Source organism: Syngnathus typhle, linkage group LG22, assembly GCF_033458585.1.
Source record: "Syngnathus typhle isolate RoL2023-S1 ecotype Sweden linkage group LG22, RoL_Styp_1.0, whole genome shotgun sequence".
NCBI lineage: Eukaryota > Metazoa > Chordata > Actinopteri > Syngnathiformes > Syngnathidae > Syngnathus > Syngnathus typhle.
The window spans coordinates 3,762,112-3,774,769 of NC_083759.1; the positions used below are offsets into that span (position 1 = coordinate 3,762,112).

Here is a 12,658-nt window from a genome sequence, read left to right on the forward strand (position 1 = left end):
CTTACAGTGTTAGTCATACTTCCGGTATTTAGTGTAGTTACGTTACGCTCGTGCATTGTTTACGCTGGCATGTAGTTTAGTATGAATCTACGGATGTGAACAATGTAATATTTAGACGGGCTAAATGCATCTAACTGTATAGAGACGTTTATAATTCGAATCGTACACTATGTTTATAACGGTGCGGGTAGTACGAGTTCCGAAAGAGTTATGATTTTATTGTAAGGCTTCCGATGCTGGAGTCGTGGGTTAGGGGATTCGAACCTGTCAAAACCACTCCTTCGTGACTCACATTTCGAACTGGACAAAGTCAAGTCATTTGAATGTTGCGACATGGATTGTGGAAACTTTGCCCAGTAGTATTCGATCAGGATTTACCTCGCCAGGTAAGCTGTCACTTTTGTTTCAAGATCGTTGTCCCTGCCTTAACCAAACGTTAGTGTCCGTTTATTTTTTATTTTTAAAGGACAGTACTTCCCTCTATTTCTTCTAAATTCAAACTTTACTTGAGTTTATCCTTCATTGTAGTTCGTATATCCAGTTTAGTTGTAACGGTATCAATCATGTCTCCGTTTACAAAGCTACGTGGATTTATAAACTTTTATGTCATATTTAATATAAAATCATGGATCTTTGTTGGTTGTTTATTAGGAGTTTCCAACTTATGATGGCCAAATTCCTAAACATGTCATCACCTGTTTCATGTAGCAATACTTGTTTTCTTGCATATAAAATACGTATATCCTTTTAACATGACACAATCCATATCCTAATTTTGTCCACAGTTCAGAGGTGTAAAATTAAAAGAATCAGATATGGGAAATGTGTTCTGTAACAACCTGGAAATCCCTCCACCCAAGGGCCCAAATGCGGCAGGATGTACTGACTTTATGATGGATCACACAGTGCAGGTAAAGTTCAAGATGAGGAAGAACAACAGCCAGTGTGATTATTTTTATGGTAATATATCTCTGGATTTGTGTTGGCAACAGGGCAGCTTCTTCCGCCTTTACTATCCTTGCCAGAAGACGGACGCATCAGAGTCGCCAAACTGGATTCCGAGCATTGAGTACTTTAACGGACTGGCAGACTTTATGAAAATCAACAGGACTTTTGGTGAAAGAATATTCAACTTCCTCTTTGGTAATTCATTATGACATATAGCAAATTTAAGCCTATTCACTATTACACTTTGTCTTTCAAATAAATTTATTTTCAAAATCTTAAACCTCGAGAGTGGCCATGGATGAACATGATTTTTTTCCCCAGGGTCATTTAAGATTCCAGCCTACTTGGACGCTCCATTTAGTGCAAATGAAAAATGCCCAGTAGTTATCTTCTCACATGGTTTGGGGGCCTTCAGGTATTATCCTTGTTTGAATTTGACACATGTAATTTCTTTAGGAATGATCTGAGTTGTTTTTTTTCCCTCCCTTTTTTTTTTAGGACTTTATATTCTTGTATATGTACAGAACTAGCCTCTCAAGGCTTCATTGTGGCCTCTGTGGAACACAGGTATGTGTACACTGTACATTTAACTTATTATCACCGTCTACAACTCTGACTAAAAATAGTTCATTCAAGTAGTGCAAATTTACAGCATGGTTATCTATCTTTTTTTTTTAAACATCCCTCTTTCCAGTGATCCTGATAGTGAACATGGATACAGGAAATTCACAAATGAACCATGTAGATTGGAACTTCTTCAATGTCATGAATCAGCAATATGCGGTCTATTTTAATTGTGTTGTGTAATGGAATATTTTTAGGAAATCTATTCTTGGTGCACATTTGCAGCCCACATTTGATCTGTCTTGTGCACACATGTGATTTTGATCAGTTGGAGGAGCATGTGACCGAGCACTCAAATGTAGTGTTACTCTTTGGATTATAGTGAAGTTTGTCAAGGAAAAAACAAAAGTGCCTTCCTATCTCTCTCCCGCAGAGACCAATCTGCCTCAGCCACATTTACTTTACAACAAAAGTGCAAAATGGAGACAACCAATGAAAATTCCTTGAAAACGTCCCTCACAGACACCCTGGTGAGGGAGTGGATGTACTACAGGAGTCTGCAACAAGGGGAGCAAGAATTCCCCCTCAGATATCAGCAAGTATGCTCAGACATCTGGAGCGGTGAAATATACAAAGTTGGTTTTGATTAGTAAGGCTTAAGAACCTTCTGTCTTTTCCAGGTACAACAGAGGGCTGATGAATGCATCCGTGCACTTCAGAAACTTGCGGACATAAACTCAGGGATTCCCATGGAAAATGTTTTGCAGACACAATTTGACTGGAAGACTTTGGAGGTAACTTAATTTTTTTATTTTTTTTATTAGCATCTTCATAATGCTTAGGTCAAGGACTTTTTTGTTGGCTATGCATGAATGTTACCATTTCTGTGTCAATTAAAAGTTAAGCCACCACAATGTTTTATGTAACATGGATTTAATTCACATTAATAGTTTTAGGTGTCAATTTCAATGGTTTCTGTGGGAATACTGTATATTTTAAATCCTAATTGCTTTACATAGTTGATTTTTGTGTGATACCTTGTATCAAAATGTCCTGCTCAATACAGAACTCAATGGATCTTGGCAGAGTAGCTATAATGGGCCATTCTTTTGGGGGAGCGACAGTCATCGAAGCGCTAGCCCGAGAGGCAAAATTCAAGTAAGTGTAGTTCCTCACATCTATTAATTTGCTATATTACTTACCTTCAAAAAGGCCATAAGTTGGATCCTATCACAGCTGACATTTGGTGAGAGGCCCATAATCTTCTCTCCATGCTTCTTCCAACTGCATCATACCTGCCCTAAATAACAATAAACACAATAAGGAGTTTTTTGAAATCATGTTAAAAATATATTGTTTTGCATCCTTGCTCTTCTATCTTGATCTACCTTTTTAGGTGTGCTGTCGCGCTGGATGCCTGGATGTTCCCGTTAAAAGATGAAATCTTCCCCCAAGTGAATCAACCCATCTTTTTTATCAACTCTGAGAAGTTCCACTGGCCAGCAAACATTAAGCGTATCAAGATGTTGGACTCGTCGGACATCGAGAGAAAAATGATGACCATCAGGTAGCATGAGTAGAAAACAACACTTAGCGGCGATTTCTTTTCTGATGGATTTTGCTGCATTTGTTCCTTCAGAGGGTCAGTGCACCAGTCTTTCCCAGACTTCACCTTTCTGGCAGGGAACTTAATCGGCAAGTTGATGAAGCTCAGAGGTGACATCGACCCAGCAATTGGGATCGACCTCTCAAACAAAGCATCGCTCGCATTTCTGCAACGGCACCTGGGTAAGACTAATCTTAACCAAAACCTGTTAGTTCAAATGTGAATAGTGTCTGAAATTGTTGTTTTTTTTCCTCCAAGGTTTGAAAAAGAACTTTAATCAGTGGGACCATCTGATTGAAGGGAATGACGAAAACCTCATTCCAGGAACTAATGTCCCTTTGCTTCAGTCAGCCATTTGACATTAAGCCCCTGTGAACACTTGAGATGACCCCACAATGTTAAGCAAAGTAAAGTTTCTTTATGAACATAACTGACCTCTTCAAAGTATTATTTATCTCTTTAAATTCCCCAGCATTTTAATTTAAAAAAAAAAAATCTAAATATGTCCTGTAATAGTTTGTGTTGTGTTACTGAAACCTCGCATAGCTCCTCCAAAAGTCAACCATCATATTTGGTGTGTATGCATGTGAACATTTTTTTTTTTAAAATCATGAGCCAAATCAATAAACAAAATGTGGCTCTATGTATCAATGAGGAGGAACTGTGAATAATTGTACAGTACATATAAAAATGTATGTTGAACTTTCGGCCTTTATTTTATTTACTGTAGTCTATTTTTTTGTGCACACTATAATAAACCAGTTTTGTAATCAAAAGTCTTATTTTCAATGCTCATTAACCAAAAAGGAAAGTTCAAACCAAAACATTTACTAATAACATTTGTGCTACTCTCAAACACCAAACACAGAAAACTTCAAGAACAAAATGTATTGGCTCTCACTCCTCTGTCTCATCCTTAACGACCACAGGCAGCTGAATTGGGTCTGACAAGACATCACCTAAAAAAATAAAAAATAATCATATCATGATCACTGACAAAAAACACAATGTGTGCTAAAGTAATGGCCATAAAGACTGAGGCTACAGTTGTACTAAAAATATTTCATAAATAAAGTGAGAAATGTTTTTTACATGACAGCAGGACATTGCAGTATGTCAGGCTAAAATTAATGATTACTTTATATCCATAACTAATTGAACATTTATTGTACCATATTCATTTCCTGTGATGGGACAGGCAATTGCAGCCTGAATCCAAATGCATGACATTTCAGCGTGCCATCATTAATTAATAATGCCTTTAATCAATGTTATCAATTGCTGTAAAGAAAGCCAGTTTATTAAATCAGATATCAAAAGTAAAAAAACGTGTAAATTGCTTTTCACGTGATTCAGTTGATATATCCATTTTTTTTAAGCCGCTTATACTTTCCATGGGGGACTTGTGAGGAATCTTTTCTCACTGTAGGTGTGATAACATACTTTTTTAAAAACACATTTTCTCTACACTTACCAGCACTGTCATCAGGAGACGATGGACCAGCATTTCCCGCATCACTGGAATCCTTGGGAAAAAAATCACATTGTGTTTTCACCACAGAGGTATGGGACAAACTTAAACTATGATAATTGGTTATCACTGAAAACAAATCAATCGTTCACTGAGAATTCCAACGAGCAATTGAGAGAATCATCTTACCTTGTCATCCCAATTCCCCAGGTCCACCTCTTCTTCCTGGTCTACAACAGGAAATTGTTAGCATCACATTTTACAAACCATGTGAGGATCTATGTTAATCATGTCGCCATTGTTTCTCTTCATAGAGAATCCAAGTCTATTATTACCGAGCATGGCAGCCTCGTAAACTTGCTTGTCGTGGCCATCGGCCAAGCACATGTCTTTGATAAGACAGATCACCTCCTCAACATCCTTCTGAAAAGTAGGAGCATCAGCGTATGGTTATGACTCAAGATGGTTTCATTCATCGAATATTAACTACCTCGTCTGGACAGAGATGCGTGTGGTATCCTGCCTCCGCGTCAAACGATAGAGCTGTCAAGACAGGTTTTATTATTGGATGTAAACATTAGCGTGAACTTGTGTTAAATGTTCATCTTGATCAAAATATGAAAGAAAAAAAATCCCATCAAGAAGAGTTGTCAAGTCCTGTTTTGGTTGTCCATACAGTACATTACGTATATTGTGCCATTAACATTGCACATAACTTACCAATTACTTGCTCAATAGGAGAATCAAAAGGAAGCAGGGCTTCATTCGGGACCTACAATAAATATTAAATAAATCTTAGATGTTCTTTTGTACAGTGCAAGACATGCAACAAATGTCCGGTAAAAATTGTGTTTTCTATTTTTAATCATGATTTCTAAATGATAAACCCAAGTCGAGGTTAGCATGTTGGTTTGGCCCTCTGCAAAAAAAAAAAAAAATACCCATCCATGTTTATGACTTTAACGCAGAGTGAAACAAACAAAACACTGCAGATATGTACGCAAGTCATGTGGAAATTCAGTGTGATGCAAAATACCATTTCCTCCCGTGTCACAGTGATGTGACAACAATTTCTCGCAGCCATTACGCCATCACTCTGTTCATCGGGATCTGAAATGCAAAGTTGACGTTAGATGATTTAATCTTGTTTTTCCGGCAGAAAGATTATGGACATATCTTTAAGATTTTTGTAAGGGCTTCAGTTTGACTTTTTTTTTTTTTTTTTGGCAAAGTTTGGAGAGTAGCAGCAGTGGTGGAAATACTGCTCTCTACTGGATTATCATCACATGGCATGTCAAAAAGCTTCATGGATGACAATCTCATCACATCATACCTGTCAACACCTCATCAGAATCGATCACCTTCTCAGCCAAGGCACCCTAAAAAAATATAACAAAACCTAAATGACATTTCTCGAACAAGCAAAATTTTAAAAAGTGCAAATGAACTTACTGCTACGTCTGGAACGGAAACTGTGCCGATATGTGACTCGCTGAATATGTCAGTGTCAAAAGGAGGAGGATCTGAGTGGGCAATAAAATATCCATCTTTTAACAACACTATTAAATGAGGAGTTTTCCTGCGTTTTAATATTTGGAGCTGACAAACCTGAAGAAGCATTCTCTTCAAAAAACATCTCATCCTGAATTGTAGCAGCGTTCTAAAAGAGAAAAGATTATTGCATGAGGATTTGCAAGAGGGACAAAAGAGAGTTGGCAGTACCATTTCTTTTGCGTGTGTATCCTCATGCTGTGGGATGACATCATCTTCCTTTTGCTGTTCTGGGGCATCTGTTCGACAAATAATATCCAGCGTTGTTAGCTCCCACGCTTGAGAGAATTCACCATCAAGAAATTTAAATACAGTGGTGCCTGGACTTTTTTTTTTTTGTGGTCTTTACAAATTATTGCACAACCGTGTTTAGGAAAAATGCTTACCTTGTAACTGCTGAACAACAGGCACAAGAACAGATTCACTTGGAATCTGCAAGACAGCAACACCGGACAATGTATTTCACTCCGCAAATGTCGATGAGAATTTATTGCTAATCATTAAAATAATGTTCTTCACTTGACAGGAAATCAAAAATTGACTTTTATATTATTATTATAGTGCAGTGTTTAAAAAAAAAATAGCATACCAGTTCACATCCTTCGGAGGTGTCAACAGCTGTCTCCTCAGGGACCACGTTGTTCACGACAGCATCATGACAGACCTTTAAAAGGTGACAAAATATATTTTGGTGTCAATTACTCGACATTGGCATTGAAACGGGTGTTTGAACCACTCAAGAGATTTTCCCATCTATTGATAGAACTAAATAAGTTAACTATCCGCAAGTATGATAATGAGAACTTAGTCTTTAGAACCAGTCAACCAGATGATTCTGTTTTTACTCGGTCATAGTGTTTAATACTTTAGAGCACATTTCATTATTCTTATACTTTTCCATGAGTAATTCATTACTTCTAAAAATGTGTCAGTAAAATATTCCATAGACACTCAACGCAAAGTATACAATTTACCATTGTCACATTTTTCCCACTCATAGCTGGATTTGCAACTTTCTTGTCATCAGTCGAAACATTTGGATCTGGAAAAACAACATACAATATTATCAAACATGTGACATCCATCCAGGGCTTGACATGAACTTTTTTTTTTTAATCACCAGCCACTTACGACTAGCATTTCCACAAGCCGACAGAAAGGACTTACCATCAGAACAGGTCTCGACAACGGAGCCGTCGCACACGAGGTTATCCGCCACTTCAAATGGAGTCCATGGAATCCCAGACTCATTCGCGGCCTCAACGAAGTCTTGGTCACTCTCAACGATGTTCTTTTCAAAAGTTTTCAGGGGCAACACATTTTCTTGTATTCCACTATCAAGTTGCGAAACGCTGGTTTCGATCTCAGGAATCAAAAGAGTGGCGACCGTGTTTACCTCTTCACTTGTTTCATTTAGGCTCCGAATATCAGACACACACATTTCTTCCAGAGTTGAAAGAATTGAAGTGTGAAGACAATTCGGATGGCTTCGAAAGTCCTTTGGAGTACTTGTGACTACAGCATAATTCTGATCCATCCCAACGTGAGCAGCTCCTCCTGAGTTTTCACTCTCAGGGGTTTCATTTTCTATTCTCTTGCCAGACGGATCAATTGAGTCGAGTTTTTCATCCAGCATGTGCTTCCCGACGTCCGGTTTATTTTCCAGTGTGGGGGTCATCCACCACTTTTTCATAGTCTCATTTAACTTCTGACCTTCACACTCCAACTTCACAACGTACATGTTTTTTCCATCTTCTCTGGTGACAGTCATCTGCAAGAGTTTGTCTTGTGCAATTGAAAACAATTCATCGAAAGCTCCAGCACTCCAGGAGCCATGAGACTCATCGAAACCTTCAAGCTTACACAGAAATGCCTGTAATGGAGTTTGTAAAAGGTCAGGGGTTATTTCCCTCACGTCTGTGCCGGGAATTTCGGCTGTGTTTCCATAGTCTACAAACACAACTGACAGCACATCTCCATCTTTACTGAGTACTTCAGCACGGTGCCAAAGTTGATCCTCTCCGTAAAATGCAATGCAGGGTGTGCCAGGTGAGAGAGCGGGTGTGTCATGAGCCGCGTTTCCCATTTCCGAAAGACTTTCGGATATCTCATCCAGGGCGAGCGAGTCGGCGAGCTGACACCAAAATTTATGAGCGTCACAAAAAACAGAGATGTAAACGTCAAGCTGTTGTCCCTCTGTCAATTCTAAATGTTGATAACAGAGAGAATTGAAATTTGAGTTTTCCATCTCGTGCTCACTGTCCGATGGGATGTCAGGACATCCTGCTGGTGCCTGACATGTGACCTGCACACCATTATCCTCAAGAGTAACTCGCCACTTTACATCGGACAGCTGGACAAACTGACATTTCAGAATTTTCTCCGCGTTTGATCCAATATGGTTTTTCAGAGTGGACACCACCTCAGCATCAAGTGGCTCCAAAGACTCGGCTTTACTCAGCATGCAATGCGTGCTGTACCTTGGCAACTGCACAAAAGCCTGATTGAGTTTGGCTAATTTGGAAAACTCTAACTCCGCCATGTTACCAAAATCAACATACTCTACAAGAGCCAAAGAATTAGAGAGCACTTGTTTCACAACTGCCCGGTACCACAAGGAATCATCAGGAAACACAGCTTGAACAAGGTCACCTACATCTACCTTGGTGATGCTGATTTTGGGAGTGGATGGTGGGTCGTTAAGCTTGTCCTGGAGGGAAAATATTTCATCCTCTTCTCTCACAAGCTGTACATAGAAACTTGTTGGGTTGTTGTAATGTGAAATATAAACATCTGCTTCCGTATCCAATGTGATTGAATTCTTGGGCAAGTCTTCGAGTTTAGGAAGTTTTGGATCATCGCTTTGGGGAAGCAGGTTGCCGTATTTTGGTGGTGATTTGGTGTCCAATGTTGAGTTTGTGAGATTTTCTGTATTTTCAGTATTACGAATGGGCTTGTTCTGATTTTGCCTATGATTTGGTGGTCGATACAGTTCTTTGGAGGCGTTTTTAACCGTCTGTTCAGTCTGCAAATTCGCTCTTGAAGGTCGTGTCGCTTGATGTGCTGGTTTGGGGTCAGGTGTATTGTCTTTTTGGATGACTTGAGGAGAAAGGGACATTGCTTCTTTGCCTCGGTTTGCATTCTGAGGAGCTTTCGGATGCTGGTAGGGATCAGTGAGCTTCTGGAGTTGAAAAATGTCCTTCATTTTCAAATTGATTTGAGTTCCATTGTGGTAAAGTTCAACCAGGAGACTCGCATCAGGTTCTCTGGCTAAAACTAGTGCTTTGAATTGACAGTCTGTCACAGATTTTTCAAACCAGTTATTCACCTCTCTGGGAACATAAAGTGGGACATCAGAGAGTCGGCACATGACTGCTTGGACAGGGACAGACATGATGTCATTGGCCTCTTTGGGCACCGGAATCAAGTCCGATTTGTCCACTTTGGCTGTATTGCCGTAATCGACAAAGTGAACCAGGATGGATGGCTGAGTGGCCTTGATTTGTGCCCTGTACCACAGCCCGTCAGTATATTTTGCAAAGCACAATTTTTGAAATAACGCTGGTGGCTTCACATTGCCAAGTTGATTGCAGAGATTGTTGACCGTCTTGTTAAGATCCTTCAGTGCATCAGCATTCTTCTTAAGTTGGCAGTAGAACTGACCGACACTGTTTACACACGTGACTGTGACTTGCTCTTCGGTTCCGACCTTGACGTTGTGTGTTGAGTGGTAGTACGTGTCCAAACGGTAAGATGGTTCGTGCACCTTCCTCCCAGGTGTGAAAAAGGCGAGTTCGGCCATACTGGTGCAAATGCTCTCAAAGGGAGTTTCGAGGTCCACAATGTTGACAATTAGTTTCTCTTTGTTGTACATGACTGCATAGACTGTACACTTTAAAGGTACAAAGTTGGAGGTAGCTGTTTTGACAAAGTTGAGAAACTTTTCTTTCCCCTTATCGTTCCAATTTTTTTCAACTGACATGACCTCCAGGGGGTTGTAGAGACCGCAGCGAAAAGCTTGACTGGGCAGATCTAAGAATTCACAACGGATGTTTCTCACGTTGTGGAGAGGGACGGTCGTCGTTTGACCGTAGTCCACAAAAAGAACAGTCACATGAGTTGTTTGGTGTTTGCGAATCACAAGACCTCTGTACCAATATCCACTTTGAGGGTGTTGGACAACACACGCCGTTTCTCGAAGAGGCTCAAAAATACTGTCCGCGTAGTGTGCCTGCATGTCGCACATCAGCGATTGTAGCTTGTCAGAGTATTTCACGAGTTGACACCAAAAAGAATTTGGGCTCTCGATGCACGACACACTGACATCAAGGATACTGCCAACGGTAAACATGTTTTCCTTGAACTTTGCCATTTGAAGGTCTTCGGATAGGGAATGGATTTTATCCTGGGTCTTAAAAGAAGCCCCACTTTCTTTCAAGAATCCAGTTTCGGATTTTTCAGTGGAGATCCGAGATGTCGTTTTCATCTCGTCGTATTCGGCAAGGCCAGAAGAACACAGTAGGCTACCAATATCTTTTTCTTCTTGGGACTTGGGGTCTGTCAATGTTACCACATAGGTATCATTGTGTTTTTCCATCACATGGACATTGAGCATTTTGTCTGTGATCGTTCTGATGAAAACCTTAATGGCAGAAGAACTCCATCCGAGACCTTTTGGCCTGAGGCCTGCCAAGGAACATTTCAGCGCAAGCCGTGGGATTTGTTTTAACGCATCAGGAAGAGTTCTGATGTCACTGCCATCAACCTCTTCTGTGTCTCCATAATCCATGAAGAACACCTTGATTTTTGTTTCTCCGACTTCTAACACGATAGCTCTGTAGAAATCCCCATCGGACCCTTTGGCTGCACAGCAGGCACCCAGAGCAGGTGCTTCCGTCACATGTTTACCGTCTGAAGATTTGTACAACTGGAAAATATTCTCAATTAATTCATCAAGCTCGTTTGCACAGTTTTGCATTTGGATCCAAAACTCGGCTGGGTGGGATACGTGAGAAACGAGTGCCACATGAGAAGAGCCGGGTAAAATGTTCTCAACCGTGTCGAGTCTCTCCGTCTTAGCTTCAACCACATTGGTCAGGCCAGAGGGTAGCATGATTCCTTCAGTAATCTGAAACTGGTGTGGATGATGGATGCTGTGAGTCATATTTCCAGTTGGGTAATCACAAAGTGTTTCTCTGCTTTCCAGCAGAGAGTTCTCCTGAGAACAAAACATGGTGTTGAGGTTCATATTTTTATCACCATAGAGTGTAACGTAGTAAACACCCTCTGCAATACTTTGATACTGGAATTTAGCAATGAGAGTCTTGTGCAGGAGTAGGGATTTGAGGTAGTTTATCTGCTTGCTCGTCCATCCAACCCCTTTGTCAAAAATTCCATGGAGTGAGCATACGTAGGTCACAACGGGCATTTTGAAGAACTCCGGAGCCAGTGGTCTTAGATTTTCTATTTGAACCACTTGTTTTGTACCATAGTCAACATTCAGTACTTCCACCAGTTGGCTTCCTGGAAATACTTGTTGAAGAAGAGAGCGGTACCAATTGCCATCATGTGCTCTTGCAGCACAAGGAAATCCGATCATTTCAGGACCCACGGTACAACCGACCATCCTGCCCTTGCAGCGCTGTGTGATTTGCTCCGAGAGTCCCTTCAACTCTTCCGTAAAAATCTTCAACTGACAGAAGATACGCTGTGGATTGGTCACTTCAGTGACTACAACAGTCTCCACAGCTCCGGTGGACAACTTTGGAAACATGTACAGATCTTTCTTGTGTAGTTGCTCAATTTCACCTATGGAGGTTTGATGAAACTTTTCAGCTTCAGTTTTAGAATCTGGTAACAGAACAAAATCCAAGAACATTCTTGGGTCCAGTTTCTTTGCTAATCCCATTTCATACATTTGTCCGGTTATGTATGGTATGTCCAGAAGAAATTTTCTTGGTTTCACTAGTACATCTTGCACATGTGCTTTTACTGTCTTGCCTCGAAGAGTCTGCATGAATTCGAGGGCGAATGGAGACCATCTGTTTTCTGGGGCGTGTGGCCATATATTGGCAAGCACACAAAGCTCCACTTCAGGTGGTAGGCGGAAGTGCTCCTTCTTTCCCCAAGCCAATAATTTTGTGGAAGTACTACAAGTGATCCCTTTGTCAATGAGCAAGACTTGGCAGTTGGATCCATTTCTTGTGACGATGCGGGATCTATACCATGTACCATCGATGTGAATTAAGCACAAGTCACCAGGATTTCCTTCAAACTCCTGAAATATATTTACAGGAGATTGAATATTTTCCGCCAGAGATTGATAATCTGTGGCACTAGCCAGGCCAAATTTGGCCCAGAATTCTATGAATGTACAAACGGGATACGAGTCAACTTTTGTGATCAAGATTGTTACGTCAGAGCCTTGTGCTGGAGGGATGGATGACATTGCTGCAGTTTCACTCACTCGTCATCAGTTGTCACTTTCAATTGTTGTGTGAGAGCGACGGATGATCTGG

At 40.5% G+C, this 12,658-nt stretch overlaps 2 protein-coding genes across 2 annotated transcripts; one reads left to right on the top strand and one right to left on the bottom strand.

Moving 5' to 3' along the window:
• The first annotated feature begins 16 nt into the window (after positions 1-16).
• Positions 17-3,894, top strand: pla2g7 (phospholipase A2, group VII (platelet-activating factor acetylhydrolase, plasma)). The gene is made up of 11 exons (XM_061271004.1): positions 17-386; positions 786-911; positions 993-1,143; positions 1,270-1,363; positions 1,447-1,515; positions 1,946-2,111; positions 2,193-2,306; positions 2,579-2,670; positions 2,909-3,079; positions 3,152-3,300; positions 3,377-3,894. The coding sequence occupies exons 1-11, from the start codon at positions 324-326 to the stop codon at positions 3,475-3,477; spliced, it is 1,296 nt and encodes a 431-aa protein (XP_061126988.1). The 5' UTR covers positions 17-323; the 3' UTR covers positions 3,478-3,894.
• On the bottom strand, positions 3,888-12,588 carry tdrd6 (tudor domain containing 6). Its single transcript, XM_061270966.1, has 15 exons — positions 7,308-12,588; positions 7,115-7,182; positions 6,730-6,804; positions 6,527-6,572; positions 6,312-6,460; positions 6,198-6,249; positions 6,042-6,112; positions 5,923-5,968; positions 5,626-5,699; positions 5,310-5,361; positions 5,080-5,132; positions 4,925-5,012; positions 4,779-4,819; positions 4,593-4,644; positions 3,888-4,077 (listed from the first exon to the last, which is right to left on the bottom strand). Exons 1-15 carry the CDS (start codon positions 12,586-12,588, stop codon positions 4,016-4,018), a joined length of 6,210 nt encoding a protein of 2,069 aa, XP_061126950.1. The 3' UTR covers positions 3,888-4,015.
• Positions 12,589-12,658: the final 70 nt, after the last annotated feature.

Excerpts from the sequence above, each read along its gene's own strand:
- pla2g7 (XM_061271004.1), top strand. The coding sequence starts at position 324 with ATGTTGCGACATGGATTGTGGAAACTTTGCCCAGTAGTATTCGATCAG. Across the intron at positions 2,112-2,192 it reads TCCCCCTCAGATATCAGCAA|GTACAACAGAGGGCTGATGA; the intron begins GTATGCTCAGAC and ends TGTCTTTTCCAG. Across the intron at positions 3,301-3,376 it reads ATTTCTGCAACGGCACCTGG|GTTTGAAAAAGAACTTTAAT; the intron begins GTAAGACTAATC and ends TTTTCCTCCAAG.
- tdrd6 (XM_061270966.1), bottom strand. The coding sequence starts at position 12,588 with ATGTCATCCATCCCTCCAGCACAAGGCTCTGACGTAACAATCTTGATC. Across the intron at positions 6,805-7,114 it reads GTGGGAAAAATGTGACAATG|GTCTGTCATGATGCTGTCGT; the intron begins GTAAATTGTATA and ends CACCTTTTAAAG. Across the intron at positions 5,013-5,079 it reads CGCATCTCTGTCCAGACGAG|AAGGATGTTGAGGAGGTGAT; the intron begins GTAGTTAATATT and ends CCTACTTTTCAG.